Raw genomic sequence first — 12,890 nt, 5'->3', positions numbered from 1 at the left:
GTATTGAAATAGAAATGCTACATTTATTTTCAACCCATTGTGGGTCAAATTTAGGCATTTTTGGGTTTAATTTAAAGGGACACTTCACCCATTTGCATTAAGCTTTGTATAGTTAGAACCCCAGTCATGTTTTTGAATGGTCATGCATCATTTCCTCAGTTGCCGCTGAGACAGGAGAAATACAGATTTCAGTGTTGCACTTCCTTCTTTCAATGATGTAAAAATCATCATTTTGCATCATTGAAAGAAGGAAGTCCAATATCTTTGTTGAGGGGGTGAGACGACGAACACCCCTTTTCTCGGTCGAATAGGCACCAAATTCGAAATGTATGTTAAATTTCGACTACAAATATAACACACTTTCAATAAAGATTAATGTTCCTACGGGTGTAATGCTCCTTTAACACAATGACTGGATTTGTCCATTTTTGACCCAATAACCCAGCAGTTTTTAGACTAATGCCCCCTATTACCCATCACTCTATTTCTACCCAGAAGAGTTTTGTTGCAAAACGAGATAACTCCGTTTTTTTTTTTTTTTTTCGAAATCTCGTTTTTTGGTTGTGCATTCCAATTAATATAAATTCAACTGCAGTTGGTTTGTTTTGATTTAAACCTTCATAACTTAAAAAATACAGCTAAGTAGCACCATAAAACAAAATAATAACATGATAACATCATAATAAACATGTTTTGACAAAAAATTTGAAAACGGAGTTATCTCGTTTTGCAACTAAACTCTTCGAGTATTTTTTGTTTTAATACTTTTTTGACTTATTTTGAATCATTTTAAGTCATCTTAAAGGGACACTCCAATTTTTTGAAAAATAGGCTTTTTTCCAGCTCCCTTAGAGTTAAACAATTGATTTTTACCATTTTGGAATCCATTCAGCCGATGTCGGGGTCTGGCTCTACCACTTTTAGCATAGCTTAGCACAATCCATTGAATCTGATTAGACCATTAGCATCGCGCTCAGAAATGTCCAAAGAGTTTCAATATTTTTCCCATTTAATACTTGACTCTTCTTTAGTTACATTGTGTACTAAGAACAACGGAAAATTAAAAGTTCTGATTTTCTAGGCTGATATGGTTAGGAACTATACTCTCATTCTGGCATAATAAGGACTTGCTGCAGTACCATGGGTGCAGCAGATGCAATGATATTACGCAGCGCCCGATCAGCTTCGTAACTTTCAATAGCTGGGGGCTACTTTTGGGCACTGTGTAATATCATTGTGCTTTTAATTTTCCGTCATTCTTAGTACACGATTTAACTACAGAAGAGTCAAGTATAACAATGAACACTGTATAACAATGAATCTGATTTTGTGGCTTGTTTAGTGTGATTCGATAGCAGCTTAGCTTGCCGTTAGCTTAGCTGGCGACTGACGTATTCCTGTGGGTGGAGTTTAGTCCAAAAACTGTTCTAGTAATGTCATTAAAGCAGGAAATAGAGCGCTGTAGTCTAAACAGGCCATTCGCTGTAGGCTTTGAAAGGGGAATTCTGTTAAAGAAAATATATCGCCTGGCAGTGAACTTTAGCATTTTGCAGGTATTATTTATGCTATTATAGCAACATTACACACTAACTAGGGTTTAAAAAATGGGATCAGAAAGAACGTGATCTTTAAATAGGAAAAATATTGTAACTCTTTGGTTATTTTTTAGCACAATGCTAATGGTCTAATCAGATTTAATGAATAGTGCTAAGCTATGCTAAAAGTGGTAGCGCCAGACGGGGAGATCAGCTGAATGGATTCCAAAACGGTAAGAATCAAATGTGTAACTCTAGGGGAGCTGGAAAATGAGCATATTTTCAAAAAAGTCGGATGTCCCTTAAAGGCTACCTTGGAAATCAGTTGAGGCCCCCTGTGGGCCCTGAACCCGTGGTTGAGAAACACTGGTATAGACGTTTATTCTTGTAGCTCAGCTGGTAGAGGACTGTGTTAGGAATGCAAAGCTTGTGAGCTCAATCCCTAGGGAACACACATAATAATAAAAAATGTATAGATTAAATGCACCGTAAGTTGCTTTAGAAGTGTCTGCCAAATGCATGAATGTAATGTTTTAACTAGGCTTAGTATGAGTAGCATTTGTGGATGAGACAGGTACTTATGGGGACTGCTTTAATGAGATAAATTACTTGAATGTTAATTAGTCTCACAGAGGAGGATGGGCTTTGTATCGACTCTTGTCAACAAGAACAGAATAAGCCACGCAAGCACACAGCCAGGCTACTCCTTATCTTTATCTCCCTGCCTGTTTATGGGGTTGTTGGAAGCTGTACGTGTTCTGACAACTCTGCAACTTCCTCAACGAGCATTGCACGATGGCTTTTCTACACAAAACATGTGTTTGAGGGGAAAATATGCATGTGCATGTGCGCAGACATGTCTCCCAAGATTCCTTGGCATCTTTTTCGCAAGAAATTCACAAGGAAGTCACAGCCAGCTATTCTGTTCGGATCCTTCCTGCATTCCAGCGGCCTCCCAGTTGAAGCGTATTTCATGTCCCACACACATTGCTGCTGAAGTCATGTGATGAGTGTGAAAAGGAAGGGAAATGTGTTTTGGTGTGTTATTTATACACAACTTTGGTCAACTAATGAGAGAAGTGCAAACATTACGTACAAATTTGCTTGTGCTTAGGACAATTTTGCATAAAATATATTTTACATTTTTAAATAGTGCAGGAGGACCAAAAATAATTAATTTTTCATGGGAGAAACGAACCAAATTGAAGGCAGGGTTCACGGAAAGTTTTTTCGTCATGGTCTTGGTAAGGAGGCATAGCTTTATGACTGAGGTGGTGTTTTCAAGCGAAATTTGTTTGCATACAAACACCCGGTCCTATATTTACATCTACAGAGTTAACATAAATTCTGGGAATCCACAACATATTCTGTCTATGTCTTTTTTATCTGAAACACTTAGTTTAGTACATGGCTCTCTGCTTAAGAGGTGATGATTTGAGACACACAAGATGTACAGGGTTTTGTGTGCGCCCTGTTTTGGGGTACAGGGGGCGAGTAGGAGAGGCCTTTTTCTCTGTGTTCCTGTGTACCATTCAGGCTCTGGCACAGGGCTGCCATTGTCATAAGCTAAAATGATGCATTCCAACTAGCCAAACTGGCTTTGTGGTCACTAACCTGCTAGCCAATAGGGTCCTTCCCAACAATTAAGTCAGTGTCTTTCTCAAAACAATGCGTTGAACAGTACAGAGCTTTTTGAAGACCGTATCCACAGTTTAGGTCGAGAAATAGCTTCACCGTTAGATTAAAGGGACTTTTTTTAGATTTCAAATAAGTCTTTGGTGTCCCCAGAGTATGTATGTGAAGTTTCAGCTTAAAATACCATATAGATCATTTATTACAGCATGTTAAAATTGACTCTTTGTAGGAACAAAAATGTGCCATTTTTGGGTGTGTCCTTTTAAATGCAAATGAGCCGATCTCTGCACTAAATGGCAGTGCCATGGTTGGATAGTGCAGATTAAAGGGATAGTTCACCCAAAAATGAAAATTCTGTCATCATTTACTCACTCTCATGTTGTTACAAACCTGTATAAATTTCGTTGTTCTGATGAACACAAAGGAAGAAGTTTGTAACCAAACCCTTTGTGGACCCCATTTACTTTTTTACTCCTATGGACGTGAATGGGGTCCACGTTTGGTTACAAACATTTCTCAAAATATCTTCCTTTGTGTTCATCAGAACCACGAAATTTATACAGGTTTGTAACAACATGAATGTGAGTAAATAATGACAGAATTTTCATTTTTGGGTGAACTATCCCTTTAAAGGGTGGTATTATCCCCTTCTGACATCACAATGGAAGCCAAATTTCAATGATCTATTTCTTCACATGCTTTCAGAGAATGGTTTACCAAAACTAAGTTACTGGTTGTTCTTTTACTCATTTTCTAGGCTGACAGAAGCACTGAGGACCAAATTATAGCACTTAAACATGGAAAAAGTCAGATTTATATGATATGTCCCCTTTAATGTAACACCACAGGATAACGACACATTGACAATATCAGATCCCAGCAAGTAATTTTGCATTTAAAAGATGTCCAATAGGCGTCCAAACATGGCCCGGACATCTAGGCTATAATGCAAGGCAAAATTTGTGCCCCATGTCAGTGAAATGTTAATAGGCCTATTTTGGCTAGAAGTGGGTTACTCATAGTTGGATTCAAAGTTAACCTAGATGGTGAAATGACTGCTTTTGCTTGCTGGGATAACATACTCCTTTGGACAACAGCCAATGGATTCCAAACATTCACCCTATGTTTCGTTGTGGGTTGAATTCAGCCCCACTCATAAATAATCTTGAGCTACACAAAGGCTTGGTTTGTAAATGCTAACTGGTAGTCTGGAAGAAGAGAACCCCAGGGTTCAACAACAACAACAACAACAAATATCTGGAGCCAGTAGTTTAAATTTGTACTTGCCAGGCCAATATCTTCATTGACCCCACCAACCTCATCTATATAAGCTATGTAAGCTAAATAATGTTACCATGGTGACATATTTAAATCAACAGGATTTGCAACAACAATGCATCACAGAAAACCAAATGAACTTGGGTATTTGTCAAGAAACACAAGATGTGAGGCAATCTAGCCCATAAAGGAGAAGTAAATGGCCTTGTCCATTTGTATTCTAGAGCCCTGCCCTTGTAACATAACAATAAAATATGACATAGCTTGATGAATAGAAGTGGTTGGGGACAAAGGAAGCTAATGTATGAAAAGAAAATCTGAAATTTTACTACATTATTACATTATTACTCCACTATACAAATTTCATTTAATCAGACTATTAGATCAATGAACTGAAAATGAAACTTATTTAGTGACTGATCAAACCCATGCTATAGGGAACTAATAGGAATCATGCAATCCAAATGCAAAGACACATGCAATTAAAGGTCAACACATGCACGCACACACACTCACAACAAATGTAAAGGTCAGCTTTTATAGTCCTAAACAAATTTGGCTATTTAATGTTGACCGTTTAATTAAAAATGTCTCAAGGATACCCCTGTAATGAAATATGTTATCTCATTTGACCTCAGACATCAATTAGATTTAAAGATGGAGCCATATGTAGCCTACTGGATAATATGACACATGTTAATGTATTACATGTATTATGTTTTATGGTATCACTACAACAAGAACTTGAATGCATGCACAAGACATTTATTAATCTATGCAGCTGAAATATAAAACAAGTTGCAAACACAAAGAAACACTTTATTCTGTAGCATTCAATAATAGTTGATAATAGTTAAACATAGGTTAAAGGGGTGGGGCATAACAAAACTACAGTATAGATATCTTACTGTAAGCACAGAGCCTGAGATTATAAGCCACATACGATACAGTTGTCTTGCATCAGTCATACTTGAGGGCATGCTGAAAAAATTGCTGCGACCACGTCAAGTGTGAGTGTGTGTGTGTGTGTTTGTGTGTGACTAATATGCAAATAAAAATCCAGGATATGTAAGTAAAATAATGATTAACTTAAAATCAGTTATGTTTAGAAATTATACATTTAGTGACAATGATTAAGCTCCTTGTTAGAGATGTCTATACATAATATTTGTAATATAAACACAAATGGGAATCAAAAAGTCAAACTGTGTTTGCATTTGATTGCGTGCGTGTGTGTGTGTGTGTGTGTGTGTGCATGCATGTGGTGCTGAACTTTTCATCATTTCCTGTACAATGACAGTGCTGAAGACTTTTACCATATAGGGCTGTGGAAAGACAGTATCAGTCAAGGGAAGTAGAAGAAGTGCAGAAAGAAAGAAAGAACCTCAAGTCACAACTTGTAGATTGGAGCTGCCACACAAAAGTGACAGCCAAAAATACCGTTCTACTTTTCATCTGGTTAAAATCCTAACACATTTCTTTTAAGCGTTGTCTGTGCCTGTTAGAAACATGCTCAACTGATATATAAGCTAAATGATTATTCAATGCAAATGATATATTTATGACATTATTTATAAAAAGCATTAATTTGAATAGATAAATGCATTAAGTGTTAAATGTACATTAAATGTTAGTGTAACAGAAGAAATGTAAATGATTTGTGGCCCATAATTTAAATGTTAAATTATGGATATATAACCGTTATGTAAATATATAGAATATGAATATAGCAGCTATACAATGGATAGAGGAGCAGTGTGGGTAGCAAACCACAGCTTATTCAAATATCAGAGAATATAAATAACTCACAGTGCATCAAGAGAACACCAGTTATGCTTTACTTCTTTCCATAAGCTTTCATTGATTATAATGGCACAATACTTAAAGGGGGAACACGGATTGTGAAACTAGGTCTATGCATGTTCCAAGTGTGGGCATGTTGGTTTGCAGCATTCGACACAATAACTACATTGTTGCGGATTAACACCTGTGCTGTATGCAGTCATATATTGCACATTTAGGTTGTTTGTGAACCCACATGCTTCTTACTGCATGCATGTCCACATTTTAAGCTGCTTAAAGACAACTTCATTGAGGAGAAGTTTTCACTTTTAGCAGATTTACCAGGGGTACAGGTAAACATAATGATTATGAAAAGAATGTAAGTCTATGAGATGTACAATGTAATATAGTGTGTGTTTGAATGTGACTGCATGGGATTTGAGGTAAAACAGCAGAGGCAATGTCACCCCCAAAGCATTTGTACTAAATTCAACAAGGCAAGCCTAGATGCTGGCAGCTGAGTGATGCGCATGCGCAGCGGTGCCCTTTTAAGATTCTAATCTGAAGTTTCATTCATTCTGCCGCATCCCGGTTAATGCTGTCCTTGATCATCTGATTTACCTATATTCATTTCCCTTATTTTAAACAACACATTGAATCATGGAGATGTCCTTAAACGGCTTGAATTAAAGCTTCTGGTAAAGAGTGTGGAACGTCAGCATTCATCACGCCCCGCTCTCACATGAATCTCATGCCCTTAAAAGGCGTTTTTATCAGCTGCTGTAAAATGTGAGTAAAGAAAGGGCTTCTGGCTGCATTAGTCTGCCCTCTTCTGGTAACACAGAGTTACTGCGGTACATTTATTAATGACCGAATCAATCTGCAAAAAAACAACAACAACAAAAACAATGCACTAGGGTAATTCAACAAACTAAGCAAATTGCAGTTTTACGTGGTGTGGAAAAAAGTTTTACGTGGTGTGTTGTTTTTAAGTGTAACTGAAAAGCATATGTCATAATTGGGAACTTCAATGTATTGCCTGAAAGGATGATTTGTTCTCGAAGTTATACCTTGTATTACCTTATTAATATTTTTATTTCGCCCTTTTCATATTTTTCTTGATTTCTCAAGTCTCTTTTTTATATTTTTATATTATATGGACTTAATTCACCTGTTTTATTTACTTTAATTTCATTTGATTTTATTACACTTTACTTAGGTATATTACGGTTATTATGAGATTGTATTGAAAATAAAATGTCAAATCATAAATTGCATTTTATTTTTACATTTGGCATGAATGATGCTTTATCACTTTGAAAATGAAATAATTTAATGTTTACATTTTTATTTTAGCATTTAATTTTCAAATTTGGGACTTATTTTGCGATTTTATTTTATAATTTAATTATTTAATTTAAAAAGGCCAAAAATACCTTCCATATAATACAGTGCTGACAATGATGCCAAAAAAGGATTTGTTGAGTTTTATTATTATTATTTTATTATTAATACTATTATTAGTTTTTATAAACGTAAAAATAATCTTTCCTTAAACTTTTCAAATAACAATATTATTCTTAGATATACATTTTAAAATTGTATTTTATTTACATTGTATAATTATATTTTGTAACGGTACCTTTAATACGCTAATCTGGGCTAGCCAATCATAACGCAGCTCGGTGTTTCTCTGCAACCATTGGTTCTCCGACTGTGACGTAGCTTTCGAACGAGGAAGTATTTTTGTCAGTGTTTACATCGTGAATATCATAAGAACCGCTGATCAGGTCTGAAAGTTTCACTTCAGGTTTTCATATTCCATGTTTAAACACCGTGTTTAAGAGTTTCACATTAACCTATTTGTTTCAGATGGACCCGTTCAGGGTCACGTGAAATTAAACACATACCCATACACTGACACCAGTCTATGTCATTTATATAATATATGTATATGTTTGTGTGCAGGGCGATGGGAAACACTGACAGTGTTATAGTGCAGAAACGCCTGTCTCATTTTCGTCCGGATGAAAGGCCTGTTATTGAAGGGGTATTTGATCGACTTCTTGGGGCTGCCCCAGCTACATCTGAAAAAACTGGGAAGGTTTTATCCCTAGGCACGTTAAAGGTGAGTAGTCCTGTTATAAACACTGTACAACTAAAATTTATCTGTTTTTTTCATCAATTTCAGTATATTGTATGGTATAGTATTGTATAATTAATTAGAAGCTTGCAAAATTTTACTAGCTCCCCTAGAGTTAAACATTTGATCTTACCTTTTTGGAATCCATCCAGACCGACAGAAAATTAAAATTTAAAAAGTTGCAATTTTCTATGGAGATATGGCTAGGACTATACTCTCATTCTGGCTTAATAATCAAGGACTCTGCTGCTGTAACATGGCTGCAGGAGACGCAATGATATTATGCAGCAGCCGAAAATAGTCCCCTTAGTAACTTTCAATGGCAGGGGACTATTTTCGGGCAGTGCGCAATATCACTACACCTGCTGCAGCCATGTTACAGCAGCAAAGTCCTTGATTATTACGTCAGAATTACGTAATAAAAGTGCTAGCGTCAGACCCGGAGATCAGGCTGAATGGATTCCAAAACGGTAAAAATCAAACGTTTAACACTATGGGAGCTGGAAAATTAGTATATTTTCAAAAAAAGTGGAGTGTCCCTTTAAAGTCATACAGTCTGCGCTGTATTTTACTGGTAAACAGATGCAAGTCTGCCAAACCTGCACTCTTGACATTTATTGCAACACTACATGATGTTTCTGTCATTCGTTGCAGGTGACTATGGGAGAGATGGCGTCAGAATCAATGATAAATAGAGTATTCCAGGGCATACACAGTATTGATCCCGGTGTCCCGCTGCCATCTGGTGGTGGGGTTTGTCGAGAACAGTTGGTGATATTCCTGGCAGATATTCTTCGGGGAACCGCTGAGGAGCGTGCACCTTTGGTATTAGCAATGGCAGGGGGTGAAAAAGCTGCTGCCGCCACAGCTGAGCAGATCAGAGGTGTAAGTGTTCAATAATTCAGCTGTGACCGGCTTTGCCTGCAGTTATATGGTAATTATAATTTAATGTTCATTGAATAGTTTGTGGAAGACCTGGTGTCGTCTACAGTACAGACTCTAGCTCACAGGGGACATCTCAGAGGTTGGCAACCAGATCGTATGGGCGATGGCCCACAAGGCATTAAGGTGCTGGCAGAACAGTTGACTTCTGAAATAAAATCTTCAGGTTTGTATCAAATGAAATTCATGGTGTTTTACATTTAATTGTATTGTCAGTGAAATGTCTTTAAAGATCAGATTTAAATGTCTTTACAGATCAGAACGCGTGTGACGTTCCTTGTCTGGAAGACTGGTGTTTCCGTATCCCAACAATGGCTGTGTTTTTGGAGCTTCTAATTGGTGAGGGGCTAGGAGTCGGGCTGCCCTCTAATCCTCCTCCGACTCTATTGCCCCAGTGTCAGTGTGTGCCCTGGCGTGATCTCCGTTGTCTTTTGAATCTACCTCTTCTGATGTTCCTGTCACCTCAGCTCCCTGCAGGTCACAGTGCCCCCTGGAGGTTGTTATTCTCCACGAACATACATGGAGAAAGCTTCACTCGACTGGTGGGTAACTGCAAAGGTCGAGGTCCCACAGTTTTGTTGATGAAGGACACTAAAGGCCATATCTTCGGTGGCTTTGCTTCTCAAAGTTGGGAGGTCAAACCTCAGTTTCAGGGTGAGAGGGTGGAGGGAAACAATTGAAACATATTCTGTAGCTTCTGTTGAGGGTTGTTAACAGTCATTTCCCTTCATTTTGCCCTAGGCGATTCTAGGTGCTTCCTCTTTTCTGTGTTTCCTTTCATGAGAGTGTTCACCTATACAGGCTACAACAATCATTACATGTACTTGAACCAGGGCCAGCAGACTATGCCTAATGGCTTGGTGAGACCAACGTCGTACTCTATTCAAAGTTTCATAAGCAGCAAAATACATCACTACTATTGAATAACTTTATAATTCATGTCTGATTTAGGGTATGGGTGGTCAGCATGGCTATTTTGGGTTGTGGTTGGACTGTGACTTTGGCCATGGCCACAGTAGGGCTCGACCAAGTTGTACAACATATGGGAGCCCTCAACTGTCAGGAGATGAGGACTTTAAACTCGATGCCCTGGAGGTGTGGGGAGTTGGTCAGCCACCTGAAGAACAGGATCAGGTCAGTGACGTGTTACTGTTTTAATTTACAGTATTAAATGTTACACATTTATTATAGACAAAACATAATTTAGGTTATCTCAAAATTTAGTGATGATCAGGTTTACACAGAATCTGCACCTGTAGAATATTACAGATAGTTCATTTAAAATCTCTAGTTTCCAGAAAATGTTTCACTACAATCATCCCTGTGTTTATTCATTAAACATTTGACTAATCTGATTTGAAGCTACCATTAAAAAAATATTAATGGGAGAGTTCCCGCCAAAATGAAAATAAGACCATATTTTACTCACACTTACAAACCATCCTACTGTATGTGAATATGACTTTCTTCTTTTAGCCAAACACACTCAAAGTGCCTCATTTTTAAAGGTTCAAAAAGTGCATCCATCTCCAAAAAACTAGTCTTTACAATTATTAAATGTCTTTTGAGGTGAAGCAATGAGAGTTTGAAGTCACTCAAAGGGATAGTTCACCCAAAAATGATTTATACATCACAGGGCTGTAACGATAAATCGCGTGTCCCATTAAAAATACCTGTCTAAAATCGATTCTGCATCGCAAGGCCGCGATTCTGTGTTTCATGCACAGCTTGTGCATGTACTATGGCATTTTGGTCAGAAAGAAGTCCTTATCAATCTAAAATCATCTAGAGTCAGAGTTGTTTATAACGTGCATTTAAAAAAGCAACACTCATCAAACACAATCATTCAAAAAATTCTTTATTATCATGAAAATACCTGAAACAATCTGAAGAACGGCGATATAAATATCCTTCTAGACATTTCCTGGAATAGGGTCCGTTATGCTACTTCTTCTGTGGCACAATTGGAGTTTCTGCACGAGAGCGCCCTTTTGGATGTGGCGGCATTTCACTGTAATTCATTCAAATTCATTCATTGAGAAAACGCACATTTGCACGATAAATCGATACAACCGTAATACATCATATAATCTGTATAAATTTCTTGGTTCTGCTGAACACAAAAGAAGGTATTTTGAAAAATGTGTGTAATCTAACAGATCTGGGGCACCATTCACTTCCATAGTAGGAAAAAATAATACTATGGAAGTGAATGGTGCCCCTGATCTGAAAATAACTTATTTTATGTTCAGCAGAACTAATAGATATATACCGGTTTAAAACAATTTGATGACAGAATTTTCATTTTTGGGTGAACTATCCCTTTAACTCTTCCGTAAACAGGTGTATGGCCGTAATCTATAAAGTGTGAAATATAAAAGTGTCCTTACAAAAACCCATCACTTCACCTTGAAAGACATTTAATAACTGTATTTTGATAGATGGATGTACTTTTTGGAGCTTAAAAATGGGACACTATCCAATGCCATTATACAGCAAAGAAGAACCAGGATATTTAATCTCTTTTAAAAATAAACTCATTTTCCAGCTCCCCTAGAGTTGAACATTAGAATTTTACAGTTTTGGAATCCATTCAGCTGATCTCCGGGTCTGGCATAGCTTAGCACAATCCATTGAATCTGATTAGACCATTAGCATTGCGCTAAAAAATAAATAGAGTTTCGATATTTTTCCTATTTAAAACTTGACTCTTCTATGGTTACATCGTGTACTAAGACCGACAGAAAATTTAAAGTTGTGTTTTTTAGGCAGATATGGCTAGGAACTATACTCTTTTACTGGCGTAATAATCAAGGACTTTGCAGCTGTAACATGGCTGCAGCAGGCGTAGTGATATTACTCAGCAGCCAAAAATAGTCCCCTTAGTAACTTTCAATGGCAGGGGACTATTTTCTGGCAAAAATGAGCATATTTTAAAAAAAAGTGGAATGTCCCTTTAAGGGTGAGAAAAATATGTGCTATTTTAAATTTGGGCTGAACTTTTCCTTTAATCAGGTACCTTTTACAACATTTAAACTGAGTTTGCAACTCTGATGACCTAGTAATATTTTGTTATATAATATTTGATTCCTGTGATGACTTTCAGGATGAGAATAAGAGAAGCATTCTAGATGCAGATCCTGAAGCGCAGGCCATGATAGAAATGACAGGGAAGACACTGCACAGCCAGGGCCTTCGAGAACCTGAGGAGAACGACTGACAGTGAAGAAGATGTGGATGTTTGTCAGCGGAAGCAAACCAGAACTTCTTGTCTGTTTTAACAGTGTAGCTTTTATGTAAATATGCAAAAACTAGGAGCTGGTTTCCTGCCTTCTGTGAAATATTAAAATGTGGACACAAAGATGCTCTGTGCGCACTGAATGTGACCACAGTTCTCATTTAATATCTGCATTAAACTTTATATGAGGTGTTTTTCATATTAACATAACACATATTCAATAAATTCTTATTAAATGTAAATAAAATAAATAATTTGATTTGCTTACTATTAAATTCTCAAGACAATTAAGAAATTAAGAGAGGGTGTGGTTACTTCTTTGACCCTCGAGTTAAGC

At 37.1% G+C, this 12,890-nt stretch overlaps 1 protein-coding gene across 1 annotated transcript; it reads left to right on the top strand.

The window, feature by feature from the left end:
• The first annotated feature begins 7,938 nt into the window (after nt 1–7,938).
• Nucleotides 7,939–12,767, top strand: meak7 (MTOR associated protein, eak-7 homolog). The gene is made up of 8 exons (XM_065283471.2): nt 7,939–8,020; nt 8,199–8,358; nt 9,028–9,258; nt 9,337–9,481; nt 9,571–9,969; nt 10,057–10,175; nt 10,267–10,449; nt 12,422–12,767. Exons 2-8 carry the CDS (start codon nt 8,203–8,205, stop codon nt 12,533–12,535), a joined length of 1,347 nt encoding a protein of 448 aa, XP_065139543.1. The 5' UTR covers nt 7,939–8,020; nt 8,199–8,202; the 3' UTR covers nt 12,536–12,767.
• The last annotated feature ends 123 nt before the right edge of the window (nt 12,768–12,890 follow it).

This window comes from Paramisgurnus dabryanus, chromosome 9 (genome assembly GCF_030506205.2).
Source record: "Paramisgurnus dabryanus chromosome 9, PD_genome_1.1, whole genome shotgun sequence".
NCBI lineage: Eukaryota > Metazoa > Chordata > Actinopteri > Cypriniformes > Cobitidae > Paramisgurnus > Paramisgurnus dabryanus.
The sequence above is the reverse complement of the archived record's forward strand: the minus strand, read 5'-3'. Positions and strand labels throughout refer to the sequence as shown.